This window comes from Mizuhopecten yessoensis, unplaced genomic scaffold (assembly GCF_002113885.1).
Source record: "Mizuhopecten yessoensis strain PY_sf001 unplaced genomic scaffold, ASM211388v2 scaffold11133, whole genome shotgun sequence".
In the NCBI taxonomy this organism is placed as follows: domain Eukaryota; kingdom Metazoa; phylum Mollusca; class Bivalvia; order Pectinida; family Pectinidae; genus Mizuhopecten; species Mizuhopecten yessoensis.
In genome coordinates, this window is record NW_018408896.1 from 2,785,950 (window position 1) to 2,807,091 (window position 21,142).

General features: G+C 34.5%; 2 protein-coding genes across 5 annotated transcripts in view; one reads left to right on the top strand and one right to left on the bottom strand.

Annotated features, from left to right (window-relative positions):
- Positions 1 to 8,134, bottom strand: part of LOC110466420 (serine/arginine-rich splicing factor 10-like) — a 14,003-nt gene extending 5,869 nt beyond the window's left edge. The window contains exons 1-5 of one of the 2 annotated variants that reach the window (XM_021522886.1): positions 8,004 to 8,134; positions 4,861 to 4,965; positions 3,642 to 3,745; positions 3,045 to 3,162; positions 2,472 to 2,516 (exon numbers count right to left, since the gene is read on the bottom strand). In XM_021522886.1, the coding sequence (XP_021378561.1) occupies positions 2,472 to 2,516; positions 3,045 to 3,162; positions 3,642 to 3,745; positions 4,861 to 4,965; positions 8,004 to 8,068 (437 nt within the window). In that variant the 5' untranslated portion in view covers positions 8,069 to 8,134. The remainder of the gene's footprint in view (positions 1 to 2,471; positions 2,517 to 3,044; positions 3,163 to 3,641; positions 3,746 to 4,860; positions 4,966 to 8,003) is intronic. The other variant, XM_021522887.1, reaches the window with a different exon arrangement.
- Positions 8,135 to 8,619: 485 nt separating this feature from the next.
- Positions 8,620 to 21,142, top strand: part of LOC110466428 (major facilitator superfamily domain-containing protein 10-like) — a 21,018-nt gene continuing 8,495 nt past the window's right edge. The window contains exons 1-7 of one of the 3 annotated variants that reach the window (XM_021522900.1): positions 8,620 to 8,901; positions 16,063 to 16,297; positions 17,735 to 17,831; positions 18,387 to 18,490; positions 19,026 to 19,184; positions 19,502 to 19,693; positions 20,275 to 20,371. In XM_021522900.1, coding sequence (XP_021378575.1) covers positions 16,118 to 16,297; positions 17,735 to 17,831; positions 18,387 to 18,490; positions 19,026 to 19,184; positions 19,502 to 19,693; positions 20,275 to 20,371 — 829 coding nt within the window. In that variant the 5' untranslated portion in view covers positions 8,620 to 8,901; positions 16,063 to 16,117. Of the gene's footprint in view, positions 8,902 to 15,482; positions 15,629 to 16,062; positions 16,298 to 17,734; positions 17,832 to 18,386; positions 18,491 to 19,025; positions 19,185 to 19,501; positions 19,694 to 20,274; positions 20,372 to 21,142 lie in introns of those variants that run through there. The other 2 variants (XM_021522899.1, XM_021522902.1) reach the window with 2 other exon arrangements.

Genomic DNA, 21,142 nt, shown 5'->3' on the forward strand with positions numbered 1-21,142 from the left:
AAGATATTTTAATTCTTTATGACTGTGTGAAGTTTGATTAAAAACCAAGAAAGAATGAAGACGCTAGAGTGCTGACAAAGTTTTTCTATTTATAGTCATAATGACCTTGACCTTGATCCGATGACCTTGAAACTCGAACTTGTTGAAGATATTTTAATTCTTTACATGTGTGTAAAGTTTGATTAAAATCCATGAAAGAATGAAGGCTCTAGAGTGCTGACAAACCTCTTCGGACAGACGGACAGACGGCCGGACGCACAGACGGCCGGACGGAGGGGAAAACTATAGTCCTCCCGGTTTCCCGGTAGGGGACTTATAATAAAAAGATCATAAATAATAAAAAGATCATGCACATAATTATGTGACATCACCAGGCTCCGATATATCAAAATAATTTCAAATGTTTTTTCCTAACAACTCCTGCAATTTTAAAAATAAATACCAATTTTTCTTTAAAAACTATGAATTTTCACATTTTCTCACTTGCCAAGCATATTCAGAACCACCACCCAGGTAAGTTTCTGCATCTGCCATCGTATGTATTGTATAGATAAAACCAAGCATTTGTGACCCAAACAGTTGACTGTCCAGTTAGAAAAGTACTACATGTAGACGTAGTTGCATCAGATTCAATCAATAGTAACGGGAACCTCCTCTCTGTTATGCTTATAAAAAACTTCTTAATTGATCAACCAATGTTCCAGTTATTCAATTTAAACACTACTATAAATAGTTTATTTACTTATTGTTTAAAAACAGAATATTGAAAAGCGGTAAAAAATATGCACATCATACATTAAGAGAGAAGTTGTTTGTGTGATGGCATATATATAGAGGTGAATCGTTGTTAAAGGAAAAGATCTTTCAACAACTGCCAGTCTACCTGTAGATGAACGAGCGCAAAAATCTAAATATAAAGAGGTCATAACTCCAAAAATTAGTGGTTATTGAACTATCAAATTGACCCATCTAAACCATATTTTCATCATCAAATTACCAAGATGTATTCTACAGTATTATTAGGTAGCGTAAATTATTCTATTTGCTTCCTCTTACCTTAAAAATAATCCCTTTGGCATGCTGGAGCCACACAATTTCAAAATAACTATCAGTGCAATAGTTGTCTCACCACATGTGCAATGATCATGAGTATGACTTTGACAGGGATAATTCCAGAAATTTAAATTTTGGCCCTTGGCAAAGTTTAACAGTCTGCTGCAATTAACTCTTTGCTTGCTGTGCAATATAATTATCCCCCCTATATCCAGTCTCTCGTATTATGGGATTTCAAAATTTGAAATGAACATTTTTTTTTATTTCAAAATATTTATGTCTTGGCATGATCAATCCATCTAAACAGGTCATTTCTTTTGCTAAAAAATTGTCTGTGAACAAGGTTTCAACCTTTAATGCCCACCTGAAACATTGTCCACAACCAGTATAATTCCCATTGCAAAAGCAGTCGTAAATCTTGTGGGTAGTGATATAGTGATATAATACACCATACATAGAGAAACTAAATTACTTTTGATATCTCAGCTAGACGGGATCTGCTACCACAAATTGAAGATGATAAGATCAGCAATGCTGTAGCGTGCAAAGAGTTAAACATGAGGAATCAAAAATATTTACAATGGGAAAATAAATATCAAAGCATTCAGCAAAAAGTATATACTAAGACTATTACACATTACAAAAATCAACAAAAATGAAAAGAATTACTTCAATTTGAAAGATTCAAATGCGAACAATCTGTGGCCTTGAACAAAGGAAATAATGAATCATCCCTGATGATGATTTTCACAAATAGCAGAATCATCAGTGTGACAGGTCACTCACCTACTATCATAATAGTCATTAGCAGGAGGTGATCTGTATCTGTAAAAGTATGCAGGAACTAGTCAATAAGGGATGGGCATCCAAATCTGTATTAATCTCTACCTCTATGTTTATGTACAAAATTTATTTTTTTAAAAGAAAAACAGAAAGGAAAGAGGTGTTTATTGTAACTTGAATGATGTTTTCCTAATTTCTTGCAATGTTATGTGTGTTGATGAGCCGTATATTTTTCCAGTGATAGGAAATCATTTGGAAGATGTATATTCTATGACTAGTTATGTAGAACATTTAATTTCAAATTGTTTCTTCAGAAAAGTATTATTGAATCTTGAGAGTATTTTAATGGTCACAATAGTTACATATATGTATGTAGCTTACTGTCCGATAAGTTAGAAATTGTAGTTTTGTGATTGGAGCAAAAAATAAAAGCAAATGAACACATAATGGTACAAATGATCACAAAACAACAATAATTTGTGCATCAACAAATCAAATAAAACTACAAACCTTCTCTGGCATGAATATCACATCTGCTCTTCAAAATGGGAAGGATTTGTGCTGTTCATTTTAAGGACAACATGTTCATGATCATTGCTCACAACAAGTTGAATTTTTACTCAAATTCGACTCACCGACTAGAATAATATGGGCTTCTGGATCGAGATCTAGAATGGAACCTGCAACGAAAGGTAGAAAAGACACCATAAGCTGAAATCAGCCAATGAGTCTATTCTATGTAAACTGTACCTGTGAAAAACAAACAGATTACTTCCAGTAACTCTCTCTCTCGTCAGCATCTTCACTCATTTTGTCAACTCTTCAAATTTGAACAATCAAAGATGCATATTTTTGGAAAAGTGTCCAAATTTTAATCTAAATGGATCTGTATTCAAAATCACTGGTTTGAGTAATAGGGGCTTCTGAAATGAGACCTAGAATGGTATCTGTGAATAAAAGTGGAAAAAATGGAAGACAAAATAAGCTTTTAACAGCAAACGAGTCTGAAATGCATCTCATGTTTCCCAGCAAAAACCACCAAATTTTGTTCTCAAAACTTCAAAAGACTAAAATTTTGAAGATACGCTTTCTAAACGCTACTTTATACTCAGATCAGCTCAGCTCACTGTCAAGTGTTATTTTCACTTATTACAAAAAGAAATACAATATTAAGGTCAAAACTATTTATGTAGAACCATTATACAAACCTTGGACTTCTGCTTCTCCTCCTGCGACTTCCCCGATCATGATCGTCGCGATAGCTGTTACCATATGGTGAGCTGCCTCTTCTGCCAGTCTTCTCCTTTGTTCTCATTTGATTGGGAGCTAAACAAATAGATTTAAATCATCAGTATACATGAGTTTTCAATATCAGTTTCACAAATTTGATATTGATTTAGAACCTCCCTACTGTCAATTTTGAATGTTTTAATTTAACATTTTGAACTACAAGGAAATATCTGGAAATATCTTAATTTTCATCATACCCTTACGATTTATCACAGCTTGGCACTAACAATATACAAATGATTTCACATACCGTAATGCAATATGCCAAGTCACCTTTGTCATGTTTCAATTCTAAACCAGTTTTATTCGTGGCTTTGAATACTATAAAATATCGGATAAACACCAGAAACAGAAGTCTCAACTCCTATTTTGGGACTTAGTTCTTCCTATTTTAAACACTACACGGCATGCGTGTCATTTGGGACTTCCAGAAACTTCCAACCCTCATTGAATCAACAACATAACCATAACCGATCCGTGTGTGAATTGACCACACTATTCTCTAATTAACTTACATTTTCTGTCTCCTCTTGCAAACTCAATCTCTAGCTCTCGTCCATAAAATCTTGTTCTGTCTAGGTGATACAAGGCATCATCAGCATCCCTGGGATCTTCAAACGTTTTCTGGTTAAGGACTTTTCATTCATTTTGAAGCAAAACTCTATTCTAAACATTATCATTTACATAAAATCAGATAATCTTTATCAACATTAACTTATATTTTTAATTAATTACAACCAAATTGCTTGAAATGATGAAATATAGGAAAAATGTAATTGATTACTTCAACATGTTTGAAGTTATGAACACCTAAATATTTTTGCACTAGCATGAAACTTTTCGCTCAAGTTTGATTTGTCCTATTAAAAAATATATACCTGAATTAATACTGTGTCAGCAGATACATGTAATAGCGTTGTTTTCTTTACTCTTGTTCTTGACTCGAAGTAGCAGTGTTTTGTTCGACTGTTGAACCAATAGATTTTCGAAGACCAGACTTTTTTAACAGACTTTCTGTAGCTTGATCATGAATAAACCTTTGGTCCCATGTCGTGTGTGGAGTAGTCTCCTTTGCTTGAGATCTTTTAAGCCAAAAACTTGATAGTGTTGACGGCGCTTGATCGTTACCTTTACCTTGGATCTTTATACAAGCCTTATTCTCTCTCTTTACGTTCAACCTTTACTGTGCTTTAACCTTGAGCCTTCTTACTGTTGTCTTTAACCCTTGTCTTGCCTTGTCTTGATATAACACCTTGAGCAGCTTGACTTGAAACCTTTAACTTTGCCTGTAATCTGTATACTCTTTGACCTTGAGCTCTATGTCTTGAACTCTTGATCTTTACGCGAAAGCTTTGCTTGAGTAGCTGTACTTGTATAATTTGCCATGTTAGTAGCAACCTTATACTTCGCGACTTGACTTTGAAGTCTGACAGAAAAGAAGAAAAAAATGAAATATGAAGCATGTCTGTGTAATACAATTATTAATTAAATTTATATTGCATGTTATCAAGGAATACATTAAAATAAAACATAAGATCAAATGTATGGAGTACAATATTAATAGCTTCACTGTATATTAAGAAGTTTAATTTGCATAAATTAAGTCCTGAATTTGATGTCTTTATTCCAATACATATGGCTCATGCCAACTTATATTAAAACAAGTTCACAAACAGGAACATATCTGAAATTCAAATATTTCAAGTGGGAGCATTGTGAAACAGGAAAGGATATTGTATATATGCAAAACCTCGTGGCCGACGCGTGAAATAATCCACAGGAACATAAACATCTTTTAAGGGGCCATATTTAGCAAACAGGGAGCGCAACTCTTCAGTTCTGTACACATATATAAATTACAAAACATGTATCAGTGCTACAATATACTTGTAAGAAATGTGTGAGAGCATACTATAGCAATTAAGCATTAAATATTGGTACATGCACCATCAATACTATAGAGACTGTTGATATGCCATAGATTTCAATTTTGAACTATATATGAATCAGAATTGACAATTCCAGTCTTAATTCTATCCAAAAGACAATTTAGTCTAATACTATTCTGTCCATGACGTATTACTGTTTATTTAAACATGAATCATTGATGTTCTACTTCCAAGTAAAAAGGCAAATTTGGTATTTTAACTTCCTTTCAAAACAGGCCATCAGCCAGCCACCCGTCTGCCTGTCTTTAGGACTGACAGTTTTCTTAAAAAGGCCCATTTAGACAGGCAACTTCGATTCTCACTATATATATATCCTTACTATTTTTCCTTAATTTAGGACAGGCAGTATTGTCAAAATGGGCTAAATACCAGCTTTTAAGACAGGTAGGTTTGAAATCCTGGCTAAAAGCCTGTTTCAAAAAAGTATTTTTATAACAATGTCTGGTAGGTTGATTTTTCTCTTTTTTTTTTGCAGTATCATTGTTTTGTTTTTATAGTTGTGGGGGAAATAAATCCTAAACAAACAAAAACAAAATCAACTATAACAATAAAAGTTTACAATGTGTCATGTCATTACATAAAAGTTGGAAGATCAAAGATCATCTTTCAACTCATTCTTACCTGATCTATAATGCACTTATTACCAATACCGGAAGTGAAGGACCAAAAATGACCCAGCTAGCTATATAACATATTCATAAACATGAAAATAAATTTGAGTTCTAAATGAAGTTTTGAAACAAGATTGCTCGACAAAACAAAAAAAGGTCAGTTTTGTGGACATTTGTTACAAAAGTTTGCTCTTATCTTTGAAAACAATTTGTTTAAAACACTTCAATAAATCTTTGATGCCTCATCATTGATCATAGCCAGACCATTATTGGTACTAAATCAGGAGGTTTCAAAGTGCAATAGTTAGCCATGAGTTTACATGTGATTTTTCTGTCATGTTGACCGAAATTCAAGATGAATCATTGCTAACCCTACATTTGTAATTTAATTTCCAGCTTTTGGAGTGCATACATCTTGTTAGCAGGGATAATCCTGGAGGGGGTGATTGACCCATAACAGCTGAAATTGACCCCTTTGTGTTCCAATTTAATTTTAATTCTACATAGAATGACCCTTCTTAATTTTGATACTGACTAAAAGTTGCTGAAATGGCCCACTGCTCTTAAATTCCAGGATTTTCCGTGTCCGTACATGTATTGGGAAGACTCGTATCTACATGCCAGTACATATCACTAATTAATGTTTTTAACATATACTGTGTATGTTGAATATCAATATATTTTGACACCTGGAGTTATATCATCACTTTGAAAGATGTTTCGGCACTTGGTTGAAGATTTATCTAGCAGCAAAATACAATCACTGTTAACTTCCTATTTACACATGCATTTAAATTCATTGAAAACTCATACTATCCTAAACAGATGAAAGCACCTTACCAAATACATATATTATTTGACAAATTTTTATAGCAAGACCAGAACTGCATGGTATATTTGACGGCAACCTCTCATACCTGAAGCATCGTTTCTTCCACAGCATCTGTCCAAAAACTGAACAGATCCAATTAGACATGAAAAACTTGCTGAACAAACGTAGTTTGCCATATTAAATCTAACATATTGTTGGAGTAGGGATAGTTATATTTTAAACTTCACCTATTTGTTTAGTCCATAACCCATTATAGCCCATACTCATTTACCGCAACCTGTGTTTGTTAACAAAATAGTGACTTGATGTTGTTTCAAGACATGCACCAATATGAATTTTCATTTAAAACCAGTCAAACCAAAGGGTCAGCATAAAAAAGAACATACTCTTGATGTCATAATTATTAACGTTTTTGTTATTTGTTTTTCTTCTCAAGTGCTGAAACATCTTTTTATTGAATCATTGTAATATTATATTGTATAAAATTGTCCAGTGCAAAATTGAGTCCAGTTTAGAGAATCTATACTCAAGTTCCTGAACTGGAAACTTATACTAAGGCGAGATACTCAGCATGCAGAGTGCGATTTCCAGTTATCGCAGTGATACATGAACTTCTTTTAAATTCAGTACTATACAGTAGTGACATGTATTTTTCTTTATTGAAATCTTCGCACTGTTTTCTTTTAATACCAGGTTAAACAAACACTGGAAAAATCACCCCAACAAGTTTGAATCAAGCTTCTACATGTACTTACTAGCTGGGGTAATAATACAAGGTTCCCTAGTGTCCAATTTAAATTCAGTAAAAAAAAATAACCCATAAAACCTTTTAATATCTATACTTCCAAGTACAGCTCATTGATAGGTCTGTAACAAATTAACCACAATGTGTGTATTCATACTAAATAGTAAAATAAACTCTATTTTTTTTTAGACTTGTGATCTATACAGGCATGTCAGTCCTTTTTTATAACTGAATACCCATATTTCATATGAAATTAGGATGGAACTTCTGTTACCACCCACTGCACATGTACATATTTTCACTAGTATTTGAGAAATAAAGTCCTCTTCAATGCCTCCAAATGCAACCGGAAGTGAAGTGGACAGTATTAAGAAGCATCTTAAAAAGCGACTAGACGCTTTAATACAACGGTGTCAACTGCAATGAACCAATTATGTGCGCGGCGATGTCCACCACGTGCTAACTTGATCCCCTCCCTTAAGCACACACACACACCCCGCCGCATAACCCCGAAAATTGCCTGACTTTCCATTACATGAAACATAAAAGTGAAAATTTGAGCATACTGAAGAAACATAACTATCCTGACAATTCATTTGAATCCACATTTCAAAAGAAACTGAACCGGAAGGTTGCGTGCAGACAATGTCAGACAGCAAATTTGTTCATGGCGATATTTTGTTCAGACCGCCATCGGGTGTAATGTTACAAAATTCTTCAATTTACTTTAAGATACGCACCTGGTGTTATCAGGAACATTGCGAACATAGAGAGAACTGTTTGGTGGTCTCGAATAGCGAGACATTTTGGCTTTTCACAAATGGCGGATAACACAGTTAATCGACGCACGCGCAGAGAATGAATTCTGAAGTCTCAGACAATCAGACGCTTAATCACTGTGTTCAACGCGTCTTGTGCAAAGGTCTGGGTGATCGAGACTAATCTTAAATGCAGGGCCGTTTTGGTGTAAACGGTCAAACCGGTCAGACCATAGTTGTTCGTTTATCACATAAAGTCGGACCTAGTTATCTGATGCTGCTTTCAGTTGAGCATTGCAAAGTCCTGCACAAACATATGCAGGTCCGCCAGTATTTATACCCGAAATTGTTACATTTAGAAATGGTCAAATCGGTTGTTCCGCATAAACGAACAGGCCCCATGCAGTTAAGGAGTCGGCGTTTCTTTATTTTTACTCCAAATTTACTTTTAAGAACGCTTAACGTAATTTGTCAAAAAGATATGAAAATTACGAAATAAAAGCTTTATTATAAAAAATTAACGAGATATTACATGTTTTTGAATGGCTTGTATAACTTGTACATATCGGAATGCCTCAGATTTATCATTATGACCGACCTAAAGACACGAAAGGTTTCGATAGGGTCTAACCAGGAAGCGACAAAACAGAAAGTAGAGCACGTTTTATTCACGTTATATGTGAATTTTATGTTTCTGCTGTTTACGAGCTAACAGATTTAATCAGATAAGAATCCTTCCATTAACAGAAGAGACAGTTGTCTTACGTGAAAATGAGCACATGTTATACGTGTCTTATCTAAAAACTCGACAATTTTGGGTTGAAAACCAGGACACAATCTTCGAAGAGTGATTTTTCTCTGAAGTTCCAAGTAAGTAATTGTAAGTTCTCTGGGCTTTTTATGGATCTAAAAAAAATCTGTCTGAGTTTTGCTTGTAATCGCACCAGTGATATAACTATGCATTTGAGGGAGAATATTGTGCTGCCCGATTGCAAGTTTTACACAATTGTTGTTCTATTTTCTTGAAAATGTACTCAAAGTTAATTAGTACTCTTGTTATTAACTAAAATGTAAATTTTGAAATTTTAAAAATAATACACACGCCAATGCACAGCGTGTGTAACTGTATAGCTCACCAGAGTCCAGAGAGGTGTATATATATACATATATGGCCAAATAAGGAGCAAGGCAAACCGTGTGTTACAGCCAAATTTCTATAGTTTTGAAAAAAATATGCCATTGTTAAATTGTACAATAGATTTGATGCAAGGTCTCATGTTTCCGGCACCTGACAACAGGATTCAGTAGTTTCAAGCACATCAGTCATATGCCCAGAGAACTATATGTGGCCCTTGTCATCTTGTTTATTGTGCAACAAATTCCATGTTTGTAATATTTTGAATAAAAACAGATACACATCTCAGTGTTCTCCCCAGAATGTTTTTGATGCATCTATTTGTTAACCCTTCCATCAGTGCTGCGCTGCGAACCATTTCCGCGTCGCAACCCATCAATCGTGAGCGAAGCCATTTTGAGAAAGAAAACTCTTAACAAGAGTAAAAAAAATATATATATATATATAGTTAATTCTCAATAAATAGCATTACTTCAATCTTGACATTGCATTATTATTGTTAATTTTCTTGCCCTTTTCTTTTTCTTGATCTGATGATAATAATTAGACGTATTTCACCCATCATCCACTATTCCAAAAAGTCAGAAACTTTCCTGAATCTGGATCTAGATCAATAATTTGAAGGCCTTTTTTTAGTATGCGTAACGGGAGAGAGAGAGATCACAGACACACTAGACCCGTAAATGTAGGGATGTCTGGAAGCCCATAAAAGTTCTTGCATGCACAACTTGATCAGATTGTTTGTGTGTTTTTATTTCATTTTATTGCCCATTTCAGAAACAAAATTTGTACTCAAATGTGTAACTGTTACCCAAATGCTGGATTATTACCCATATGCACCGTTGTGCCCAACCTGTTTATCTGTATTTATACCGTCACATGATATAAATCTGGCAGCTTGTTGCTCTTCCAGGACTCGCTTGAGCTGGTCAATGTCCTTCTGAGATATGGGTCTTATACTATACAGCTGTACTCAAGAGTTGAACTTCTGAGTGTAAGGAATGCTAGCTGTTTTCCTGCAAGATACATTACCAAAAAAATTATGCTTCAAATTCCTCCTAAAAAATCCCAGGTTTGAGTCAGCTCTCTTGCTCCTCCATGACTCGCTTGAGCTGGTCAATGTCCTTCTGAGATATGGGTCTTATACTATACAGCTGTACTCAAGAGTTGAACTTATGAGTGTAAGGAATGCTGTTTTCCTGCAAGATGCATTACCAAAAAAATTATGCTTCAAATTCCTCTTAAAAAATCCCAGGTTTGAATCAGCTTTCTTGGTTATCTTGGTGATATGGGGACTGAACTTGAGGTTCTCAGACAGCCTCATACCCCAGGTAGCAGCCAATTTCTCTAGATTCACCTGGTTACTCTGAAGCTGCACATGCTCTGCTATGCTCCTTATACTCCTGTACAAGATGCAGTCATCAGCGTAGAGACGAAAAGTTGATTTAACGGAGGCAGGCTCGATCACTAGTCGTTGATGTGACAAAGGAATAAAATTGGTCCTAGTACAGTACCTTGTGGGACACTAGATGTTGAATATCATTAGCCAAAGGCAGACAAGCGCTAGCCTGATATATAAATGTCTGTCAATTCACTTTTAATAAAATTGATCATGCATATAAGAATATGACAATGTCTTCATCCTACTCTGTAAGTGTAACTCACCTTGTGTAGCGAAACTTGATTTGGTCGATCGCCATGAGTTACAAGGTCTAAGCTCAATTGGTTGGAGTGAAAAGGATCTGCAATGCATAGTGCCATAGTCACCTTATTAGCAAAAGGAACCTGGGACCAACCTACTCTGTACAAGTACTGGTTGAATGCTTGACAAGGGGATATCTGAACATGGGTTGTAAAAAGTGTTGTCTTCAGGAGCAAAGACTTTATTAGAAAAAGAAGGGAGAAAGGAATGTAGTCGAACTAGACTGGATATATTGCTGACGACCAGGTAGCTCAGTTGGTTAGAATGTCTACCTGGAGTTTGGAGGTACTTGGTTAGACTCCCAATCTGGCCCTGAATTTTTCCTTTCCTGTTACACATGAATTTTGATACATTTTGTTAATCTTATAATTCATTTGGATTACTTAGACAAAGTACCAGTAAATTGTATGGGCTGTAGGATTCCTTTCTTCGATCACCTTACCACCCATCAAACTGCTCCATGGTCTGAGGATCAGAGAGAGAGAGAGAGAGAGAGTAGCTGACACCTTGCAGTCATTACTCCCTCCAATTCTGGGTGCAAATTATAGACCAGTATCGTTGACATATTCATTAAGATTTTGGTGCATATCATTCATAGCAGCATGCTGTTTTTAGGCTCAGTCACACAGAGATATATATACCATCTTATCTGAAAAATAGTTATTGGGTTCCAGTAATTGTGGTGCAAATGTTATCACCATCCAGGTCCTATATAGCAAAGAACATCTCAGAAGGTTGTTAAAGAGATATTGTGCTATTAGATTTCTTCACATTGCTGAATAAGGTATCATATGAATGTCTACTCCTGACAATACAAATTGTGAAGGAACTTTCTGCTAGGGATATATGATAACAGCTGGCAAAAAGTGATGCAAAGACAGCTGTATCTTTTGTTGTGATTGGAATTTAGAATAAGTGTACCACTATCATTTGTAGTTCAGCATAATTTCCTGTATCAGACATATTGATCCAATGCTTATTTAACAAGTTATTGCCCTTTGTGTTCTTCAACCACTACAAACAGATAAACATTGTATCCATAAATCTGTGAGGTGCTCTTGTGTTATTTGTAACAGTCACTAGAGGAAATAAGATACACTTTATAACATACTGTATGTGATACAATTAGTTAAGACATTTGGTGTTTTGAAACAAAGTGTCGAGAAAATAATACATTGTGTGTACACTACACAGTTTAAACACATTGTGTATACACTACACAGTTTAAACACATTGTGTGTACGCTACACAGTTTAAACACACTGTGTATACACTACACAGTTTAAACACATTGTGTGTACGCTACACAGTTTAAACACATTTTGTGTACACTACACAGTTTAAACACATTGTGTGTACACTACACAGTTTAAACACATTGTGTGTACGCTACACAGTTTAAACACATTGTGTGTACGCTACACAGTTTAAACACATTGTGTGTACACTACACAGTTTAAACACATTGTGTGTACACTACACAGTTTAAACACATTGTGTGTACGCTACACAGTTTAAACACATTGTGTGTACGCTACACAGTTTAAACACATTTTGTGTACACTACACAGTTTAAACACATTGTGTGTACACTACACAGTTTAAACACATTGTGTGTACGCTACACAGTTTAAACACATTGTGTGTACACTACACAGTTTAAACACATTGTGTGTACACTACACAGTTTAAACACATTGTGTGTACGCTACACAGTTTAAACACATTGTGTGTACACTACACAGTTTAAACACATTGTGTGTACACTACACAGTTTAAACACATTGTGTGTACGCTACACAGTTTAAACACATTGTGTAAACACTAAACAGTTAAAACACATTGTGTGTATGCTACACAGTTTAAACACATTGTGTAAACACTAAACAGTTAAAACACATTGTGTGTATGCTACACAGTTTAAACACATTGTGTGTACACTACACAGTTTAAACACATTGTGTGTACGCTACACAGTTTAAACACATTGTGTAAACACTAAACAGTTTAAACACATTGTGTGTACACTACACAGTTTAAACACATTGTGTGTACACTACACAGTTTAAACACATTGTGTGTACGCTACACAGTTTAAACACATTGTGTAAACACTAAACAGTTTAAACACATTGTGTGTACACTACACAGTTTAAACACATTGTGTGTACACTACACAGTTTAAACACATTGTGTGTACGCTACACAGTTTAAACACATTGTGTGTACACTAAACAGTTTAAACACATTGTGTGTACACTACACAGTTTAAACACATTGTGTGTACACTACACAGTTTAAACACATTGTGTGTACGCTACACAGTTTAAACACATTGTGTAAACACTAAACAGTTTAAACACATTGTGTGTACACTACACAGTTTAAACACATTGTGTAAACACTAAACAGTTTAAACACATTGTGTGTACACTACACAGTTTAAACACATTGTGTAAACACTAAACAGTTTAAACACATTGTGTGTACACTACACAGTTTAAACACATTGTGTAAACACTAAACAGTTTAAACACATTGTGTGTACACTACACAGTTTAAACACATTGTGTAAACACTAAACAGTTTAAACACATTGTGTATACACTACACAGTTGCAAGATATTGTGTGTACACTGCACAGTTTAAACACATCATATCTACACAAACAGTTTAAACACATTGTGTGTACACTAAACAGTTAAAACACATTTTGTGTACACTAAACAGTTTCAACACACGTATACACTTAACAGTTAAAACATAGTGTGTATACACTAAACAGTTAAAACATATTATGTGAACACTGCACAGTTTAAACACATTGTGTAAACACTAAACAGTTTAAACACATTGTGTGTACACTAAACAGTTAAAACACATTGTGTGTACACTAAACAGTTTAAACACATTGTGTGTACACTAAACAGTTTAAACACATTGTGTGTACACTAAACAGTTTAAACACATCATATGTACACTTAACAGTTTAAACACATTGTGTGTACACTAAACAATTTAAACACACGGTAAGGACACTGATTTGCTTAACATTGTTGTTTTTTTGTTCATTCAAAACTTTGCCTTAAAAATGATATCAATTTTTTTTACTTAGTTTCAAATAAAGACGTTTTAAAACTCAATTTATCTTTGGACTCAATCAACGTTCTATCAATCAGTACCGCAGGACTTACTGATTTGAAAGTATTTTTGATTGAAAGTACAAGTCAGGATTACATGGGGTATAGCATTAAGTATTAGACCAGCAAGGTGTTTTTTTCTTCAGTTTACATCCAGAACAACCATAAAATTAATCCATGTAATGTAATCCAAAAACATCTCATGTAAATCAACATTGAAGTATATTTATCCAAGTCTTTATAATGAGACCAAAACAAACAGACAATACCTGTAACACTCTGGTGCTAGGGAAACACTTACAACCTTCAGTAAACAAGTATATTGGACTAGGTGAAGAATACACAGCACTGTCATCAGATTATCAGATGTTTACCTAGCTATATGATCACATCTGTTGGTGTTCTTAAAAGACAGCAGCAATTCCTTTAATTGACTGAAATGAGGACTTTCTTTAACCTACTCAAAAAAATTGACATTTTTATCGGAGACTTCAGTCAAATTAAATTCCAATGTGAAATCATTTGGTAAATACAAACATTAGAAGTGTTAAAATGACGTGCTATTTTGAGTATTGCGGATATAAGGTCAGTAGATATTAGTGTTATAGAGAAGAACGTGACAGGAGTGACTGCAGGGCATTATTGTCAATCTAAAACGGGATCATTCTATAATTACATTGAGTATCACCTACCTGTATCAAATATGACTAAGTACATATGCAATAAGCCAAGCATGACTTAACTCAGTCATCCGTCCCAGAGTACGTCACAACTCGAGATATATACGTACATGGTGAATATAATTACTATTAATGCAAAGGACAAATGTTTTGCCAGTTTGCCAGGTTTTGTTTTTGTTTGAATTACATTTCATACATTTTATAATTGTAGAATTTGATGATTTCACTTAGCCCTTTTGCTCAAAGTACTGTTGACTCACAGAGATACAATGTACTAACTCAAGTTGTTTACAATTGTATTTATTTCTAACCATCTGAAATTTCAGTGTTTTCATGTTTGTTCTCTCTAGATGTTTATATTAAATCTTGACACATGCCGTTTTCACTATAAACCTTTGATAATTATATAAATATTTGAGAAAACATTTTAGTTAACATTCTGTTAAGCTGGCAATGTTCCAACATCCAGGCTTGAATGATTATGCTGACTATATATATAAATAAATGTTGAATGTGTGTTTACAAACCTTCAACTAAGATGTACGCATCATATATTATATATATATATATTTTAATATTCCTCTTTAACCTTTAACTTAGAGCCTCAGGGCATACCTGCATTTCATTATGTCAATTAAAATCAAATCTTGTACCTCTGTCGTATAAACATCATATGAACTTGTGGTTCTTTTTTGATGTTTGCGAAGCCGACGTGTTATTTCCACTAACTTGTCAGGGTAAATCACCTAAGATATGTGTTTGAGCATGTAGCCATTTGATGTGGTCCAAAGCAGTTGTCGTGGTAACATATGGTTGTAACATATTTATGGCGGATTAAACAAGGCAGGGATAACTTGTCAAGGCTTATACTTATAAATATCATATACCTCAGGATAATGTTACTGGTGGGTCGTCATAAAAATTATTGTTATCCAAAGTAAACATTAACTGTAAGTACATAAATATTTATATATATGTCACTGTACAGCAATTCCATTAATTCTTAAATATTTTATAGGTTTGTTAGTTTTTTACTTTCCATTTTAAGAGTAAAATCATAAATAACTTGACAAGTTTATTTCACATGAGATCTTTGTATCACTTGAACTTATAACTTTATATAAGCTGAAAGGCGAAAAATAATCTTAGCTGTGTATTGTATTTCAAAAAAATTATTGTGTCATATAATTTATGAAAAGAAACTTGTTAGTCGAAGCGGAAAGTTTAATCTGATACAAAAATTGTTTTATCAAAAATATCTTGTACTGCACATGATCATTTTTTAGATAGAACAAATCTTTAATTTCAGTGGGCCTTAGAGGTAAAAAAAAAAAAATTGTCTTGCCAGCTCATTTTACTCTTTATACGTATCTCTCTGTTGTAGATTAACACAGGTGTACAATCTCAGCTGCCTGGCCGAGTGAGGTGAAGCCCTGGATATGTCCTCCACAAATGGTGCTGTGGGTCAGAAGAGTCAGAGAGGGAAGGAGGAGAAGGGTGATGGGGAGAATAGGATCCTGGCGATCCTGTTTGTGTCCCTCGTCATAGATCTGCTGGCCTTCACTGTCATTCTCCCCCTCTTACCTTCCCTGCTCGACTTCTACGGAAGTCAGAAAGAGGTATAGACTTAACTTACAAGGGCAACCATTTATACTCAGAACGGTTGTCTACTTGACTGCTGGGGTTGTCAGATATAGTTATCAAACACATGGTTTAGGATAAAAGGAATTTTAAGACAGAATCTGCATACATTATTAATATTATTCTGTTTATAATACTATGGCTAAATCAACACTGGATACATGTATCTTTACAAGTGGGTAGATCACAGAATCTCACCACTAAGACAAAAAGATTATGTTTCTGCTTTCCTTGTTTACACTAGATTTGGTACACTTACCAACCCTGATCTTTCCTTGTTTACACTAGATTTGGTACACTTACCTGATCTTTCCTTGCCTTTTATATAACCAATGGACAGATTATTTTATATACCCTCGGTAGCACTATTTAAGTCTGAAGCTCGTTTCTATATTCCCAGTAACTTTTGTTTGTTTTGCCTACTTATCCTAATGTTTTGAAGTCTGAAAGCAGGAACACAATAATCATTTTGTTTGGCCTAATGGCTTTATGATGAAAGGATTACAATGTCACCATAACACTGTCTAATGTAAATAGGCAATGTATCTGTCATTAACTCAGGATTTTTTATTATTTTTTGTAGTAAAAGGTAGCTGAATTGTTGCATCAGTTCACCCAAAAATCACTTTGTATTTCTTCTTGAAAAATCACCCCCAAAAATGTCTGCTTATATGCAAGTTATTTCAATACTTTTTAGAATCAGTTAATAATGAGATCTGGATATTTTATTAAGATTTCCTTGTTTACACTAGATTTGGTACACTTACCAACCCTGATCTTTCCTTGCCATTTATATAACCCATGGACAGATTATTGTATATAGCACTATTTAAGTCTGAAGCTCGTTTCTGTATTCCCAGTAACTGCCTGCCTACGTATCCTAATGTTTTGAAGTCTGAAAGCAGGAACACAATAATCATTTTGTTTGGCCTAATGGCTTTATGATGAAAGGATTACAATGTCACCATAACACTGTCTAATGTAAATAGGCAATGTATCTGTCATTAACTCAGAATTTTTTGGGGTTTTTTATAGTAAAAGGTAGCTGAATTGTTGCATCAGTTTACCCAAAAATCACTTTGTATTTCTTCTTGAAAAATCACCCCAAAAAATGTCCGCTTATATGCAAGTTATTTCAATACTTTTTAGAATCAGTTAATAATGAAATTTCTCAAAAACAGTCCAATGATATATGCAGGGGGGGATCTACATCTACTTACAGAAAAAATGCAGGTCAAAAGTCAGAATATTTTACTGGAAAAATGGTTAAAACTGAAGTAATTTGCATTAAGTAGTTTTACAGGTTGTTAATTTCAAACCCTGTTACTGAACATACATTTTCAATAGCGTCAAGTTTTGGTAACCTGCTCTAGGTAAGTGATAGTTTGTAATGTAATCTTTCCTCTATAACACAGGATCAACTATACCAGTCATTGATGAACTCTGTGAGAGGGTTTCGGGAACTAGTTGGTGCTCCAGACACCCCTAGGTGGAATTCTGTTCTGTTTGGAGGTATGTTTTTTTTTATCGATCTAATGTAAACACATTTAAGGCACTGTAAAATGTGTCTGTTAAATGTTTACACTGAAAAAAATCCACTCAGTCAGATGCACTTTACGCATCAAAATGTCTTCATATAGAAAATAACTTCATGAAGTTTTAGTGTATAAAACCTTATTTTATAATCTAAAATCTTCAGAAACCAGACACTCCAGGTTACAGCCCATCCCTATTATTAGTAATTGAGCCTTTCCTTTTCCCAAGAAACACCGGCTGAATTGGAAAAAAAAGAAGTTATCATAATTTATGTTTGTTGAATGTCACCAGTTTTGATTGGCTTAACTTTATCAGTTATTTTTGATTTCAGTTTTGATTGGCTTAACTTTATTAGTTATTTTTGATTTCATTTTTGATTGGCTTAACTTTATTAGTTATTTTTGATTTCAGGTGTGATTGGCTTAACTTTATTAGTTATTTTTTATTTCAGTTTTGATTGGCTTAACTTTATTAGTTATTTTTGATTTCATTTTTGATTGGCTTAACTTTATTAGTTATTTTTGATTTCAGGTTTGATTGGATCCCTGTTTTCCATGCTGCAGTTTCTTGCCTCCCCGGTAGTAGGGGCAGCTTCAGATGCGTATGGGCGTCGCCCTATCCTCATTGTCTCCATGGTAACCAAAAAATAGTTATATATACTTCATTCCTTATTAATAACATTTTACATTACCTTGTCTTTCCGTTATAATCAGTAAATGTCTAATTATTGGAGCAACAATTCTTACATTACATGATATTCCTTGTTTTTATATTGAATAACTTGAGGTCTTCGTTTTAGTTTTTATTGAAAAAATTATGAAATTTTGATACTTTGTAAAAATCAATTCAGATTAGACAGTGGAGACCAGTACTTGATGACACATCAATTTTACATCTAGATATGTACGCCACTAATGGGAGCCATGCTAGTCTAGACATAACATGGACTCATCCATATAAACAATTCACCTAACTGAATGAAAAATTTTAAATTTTGAAATATGTTACTTACCCTATTGAAGATCTATCTATATTATATATGGTAACAATTTCTTTCAACAAATCTCAGTTTTCCAAAAACAAACAAGGCTAAACTCTTTCCTTGCTGATGATATGAGGCACATATATTGATTTAAAGTGTTTTTGACAGTTATCCCTTTAACTTTACAGATCGGTGTAGCCATATCCTATGCTGTCTGGGCAGTGTCCCACAATTTTGGTTTGTTTGTCATTGCCCGAATTATCGGGGGTCTCAGTAAGGGGAACATCAGTCTCTCAACAGCGGTTGTGGCCGATATCTTACCTCAGGAGAGGCGTGGCAAGGGAATGGTACGTCATCCATTTGTAACCATTGTTAAATGTCTAAGATGTTAAATATTATAATGTTTATCAATATATTTTGGTTCTATAACCATTATAAGTGACCTGTAGTTATACTTTCCATGTATTTTTATCATCCTCACTCATTATTCTGCATTTTATACATCTCTGTTCACCAACGTAACAGTAATTTACTGTATTTTGATATATTTTTTTCAAATATTTGTAAAAGAATAATGACAGTCAAATATGGCCATAAATGATTATTTCCAACATCAAGGAAAATATGTATGACTTCTTAAATAAAAATGTTCTTTGTCTTGCAGGCTATGATTGGTGTAGCATTTTCCATCGGATTTGTGTTCGGTCCTCTGATTGGTGCAGGGTTCTCTGTGTGGGCACGTCAACAGGACGGGGCATTTTACACCCCTCCTGCTCTATTCGCCCTCGTCCTAGCTGTCACAGATGTTATATTTGTATTTTTGTTTTTCAAAGAAACACTCCCAAGTGATAAACGGGTAAGTATTTTACATACTGACAAATTTCAAAAGTTAAGTTTTCAAACCCAATAAAAAAAACTGATACAAAAATGGTTTTATCATTCATTTATTTTTTCCTTATGTCCGTCATTCTGGGTTTCAGACCTTACATGTCCAGGTTTTCATTTTAATAATTATGATCACATCAGTAATAAAACATTTTGCATTAATTGAAAGTAATCAAGAGAGTGGATCTATGTCTCTGTACAGTAAAACCTTGCCAATCCAAGGGGGGGGGGGGATTTATTAATTCCTTTGTAAAAGTTTTAAGATCAGAAACATAAGTCCTTCCTTTAAAGTTGTGTTCGATGTTGGGGTTGGTTATTCCAAATATTTTTTTTCAAAATCAAAATGTTGATACTAGTAAGGTTCAACTGTTTATGCTTGTACTAATGGCTATGATAAATGAAAAAAAAATGAACAAAAATTGTTCAACATCACCTAGCAGTAACTTAGTGCATGTAATTCATACTAGTGTTATCATTTGTATCAATCCAAAGTCAAAAAGTTTGTTATGACAGATTTTCAAAACTAATAATCATCATTTATGTTGTATTTAGGCCAAGTCTGTAGCTAGTGGATGGCAAAACACATCACACCTCATCAATCCTGTGTCATTATTTAAATTTTCATCTGTCACAAAATTATCTAAGACAGGTGAGTACACAACCTTTCATGCACATGTCCTAAAACTGTGAGTCATCAACTTTACTAACATCAACATCTTACCATGTTTTTTTAGCTCACCTGGCCGGAAGGGCCAAGTGAGCTTATGGCATGGTGCGTCGTCCGTCCGTCGTCCGTCGTCCGTCCGTCGTCCGTCCAGCGTCAACTTTTTAGGTCACCTGAGCTTTGCTCAAGTGACCTATTCTAATCGCTTTTCTTCCGTCGTCGTCCGTCGTCCGTCGTCGTCGTGCGTCGTGCATAAACTTTTACATTTTCAACTTCTTCTCAAGAACCAGTAGATGGATTTTTTTCAAACTTGGTCAGAATCATCCTTGGTAGATGAGGCTTCAAAATTGTAAAATTGGGATTCCTACCCCAACCCCTGGGGCCAGGGCGGGGCCCCAAAGGGAAAATTAACCAATATTTCAAAAATCTTCTTCTCCAGACTCAGAGGTACTACAGTGATTTTCTCTACGTGGAAAGAAAGATCATCAGGGGCTTTACTTAAATTGTAAATTTCAGGACCCCCGAGCTATCCGTTCTCCCTTGGGGAGGGGGTAAAGTTTACTATAGTTTATATAGGGAAATAACACTTTTGGGTATATTTTGACAACTTTCTGTAGGAAATTATTTTTACTTGGTGAGAATTATCCTTGGAGGTAGATGGTTTCAAATTGTAAAATTGAGATTCCTACCCCGACCCCTGGGGCCAGGGCGGGGCCCCAAAGGGAAAATTAATCAATATTTCAAAAATCTTCTTCT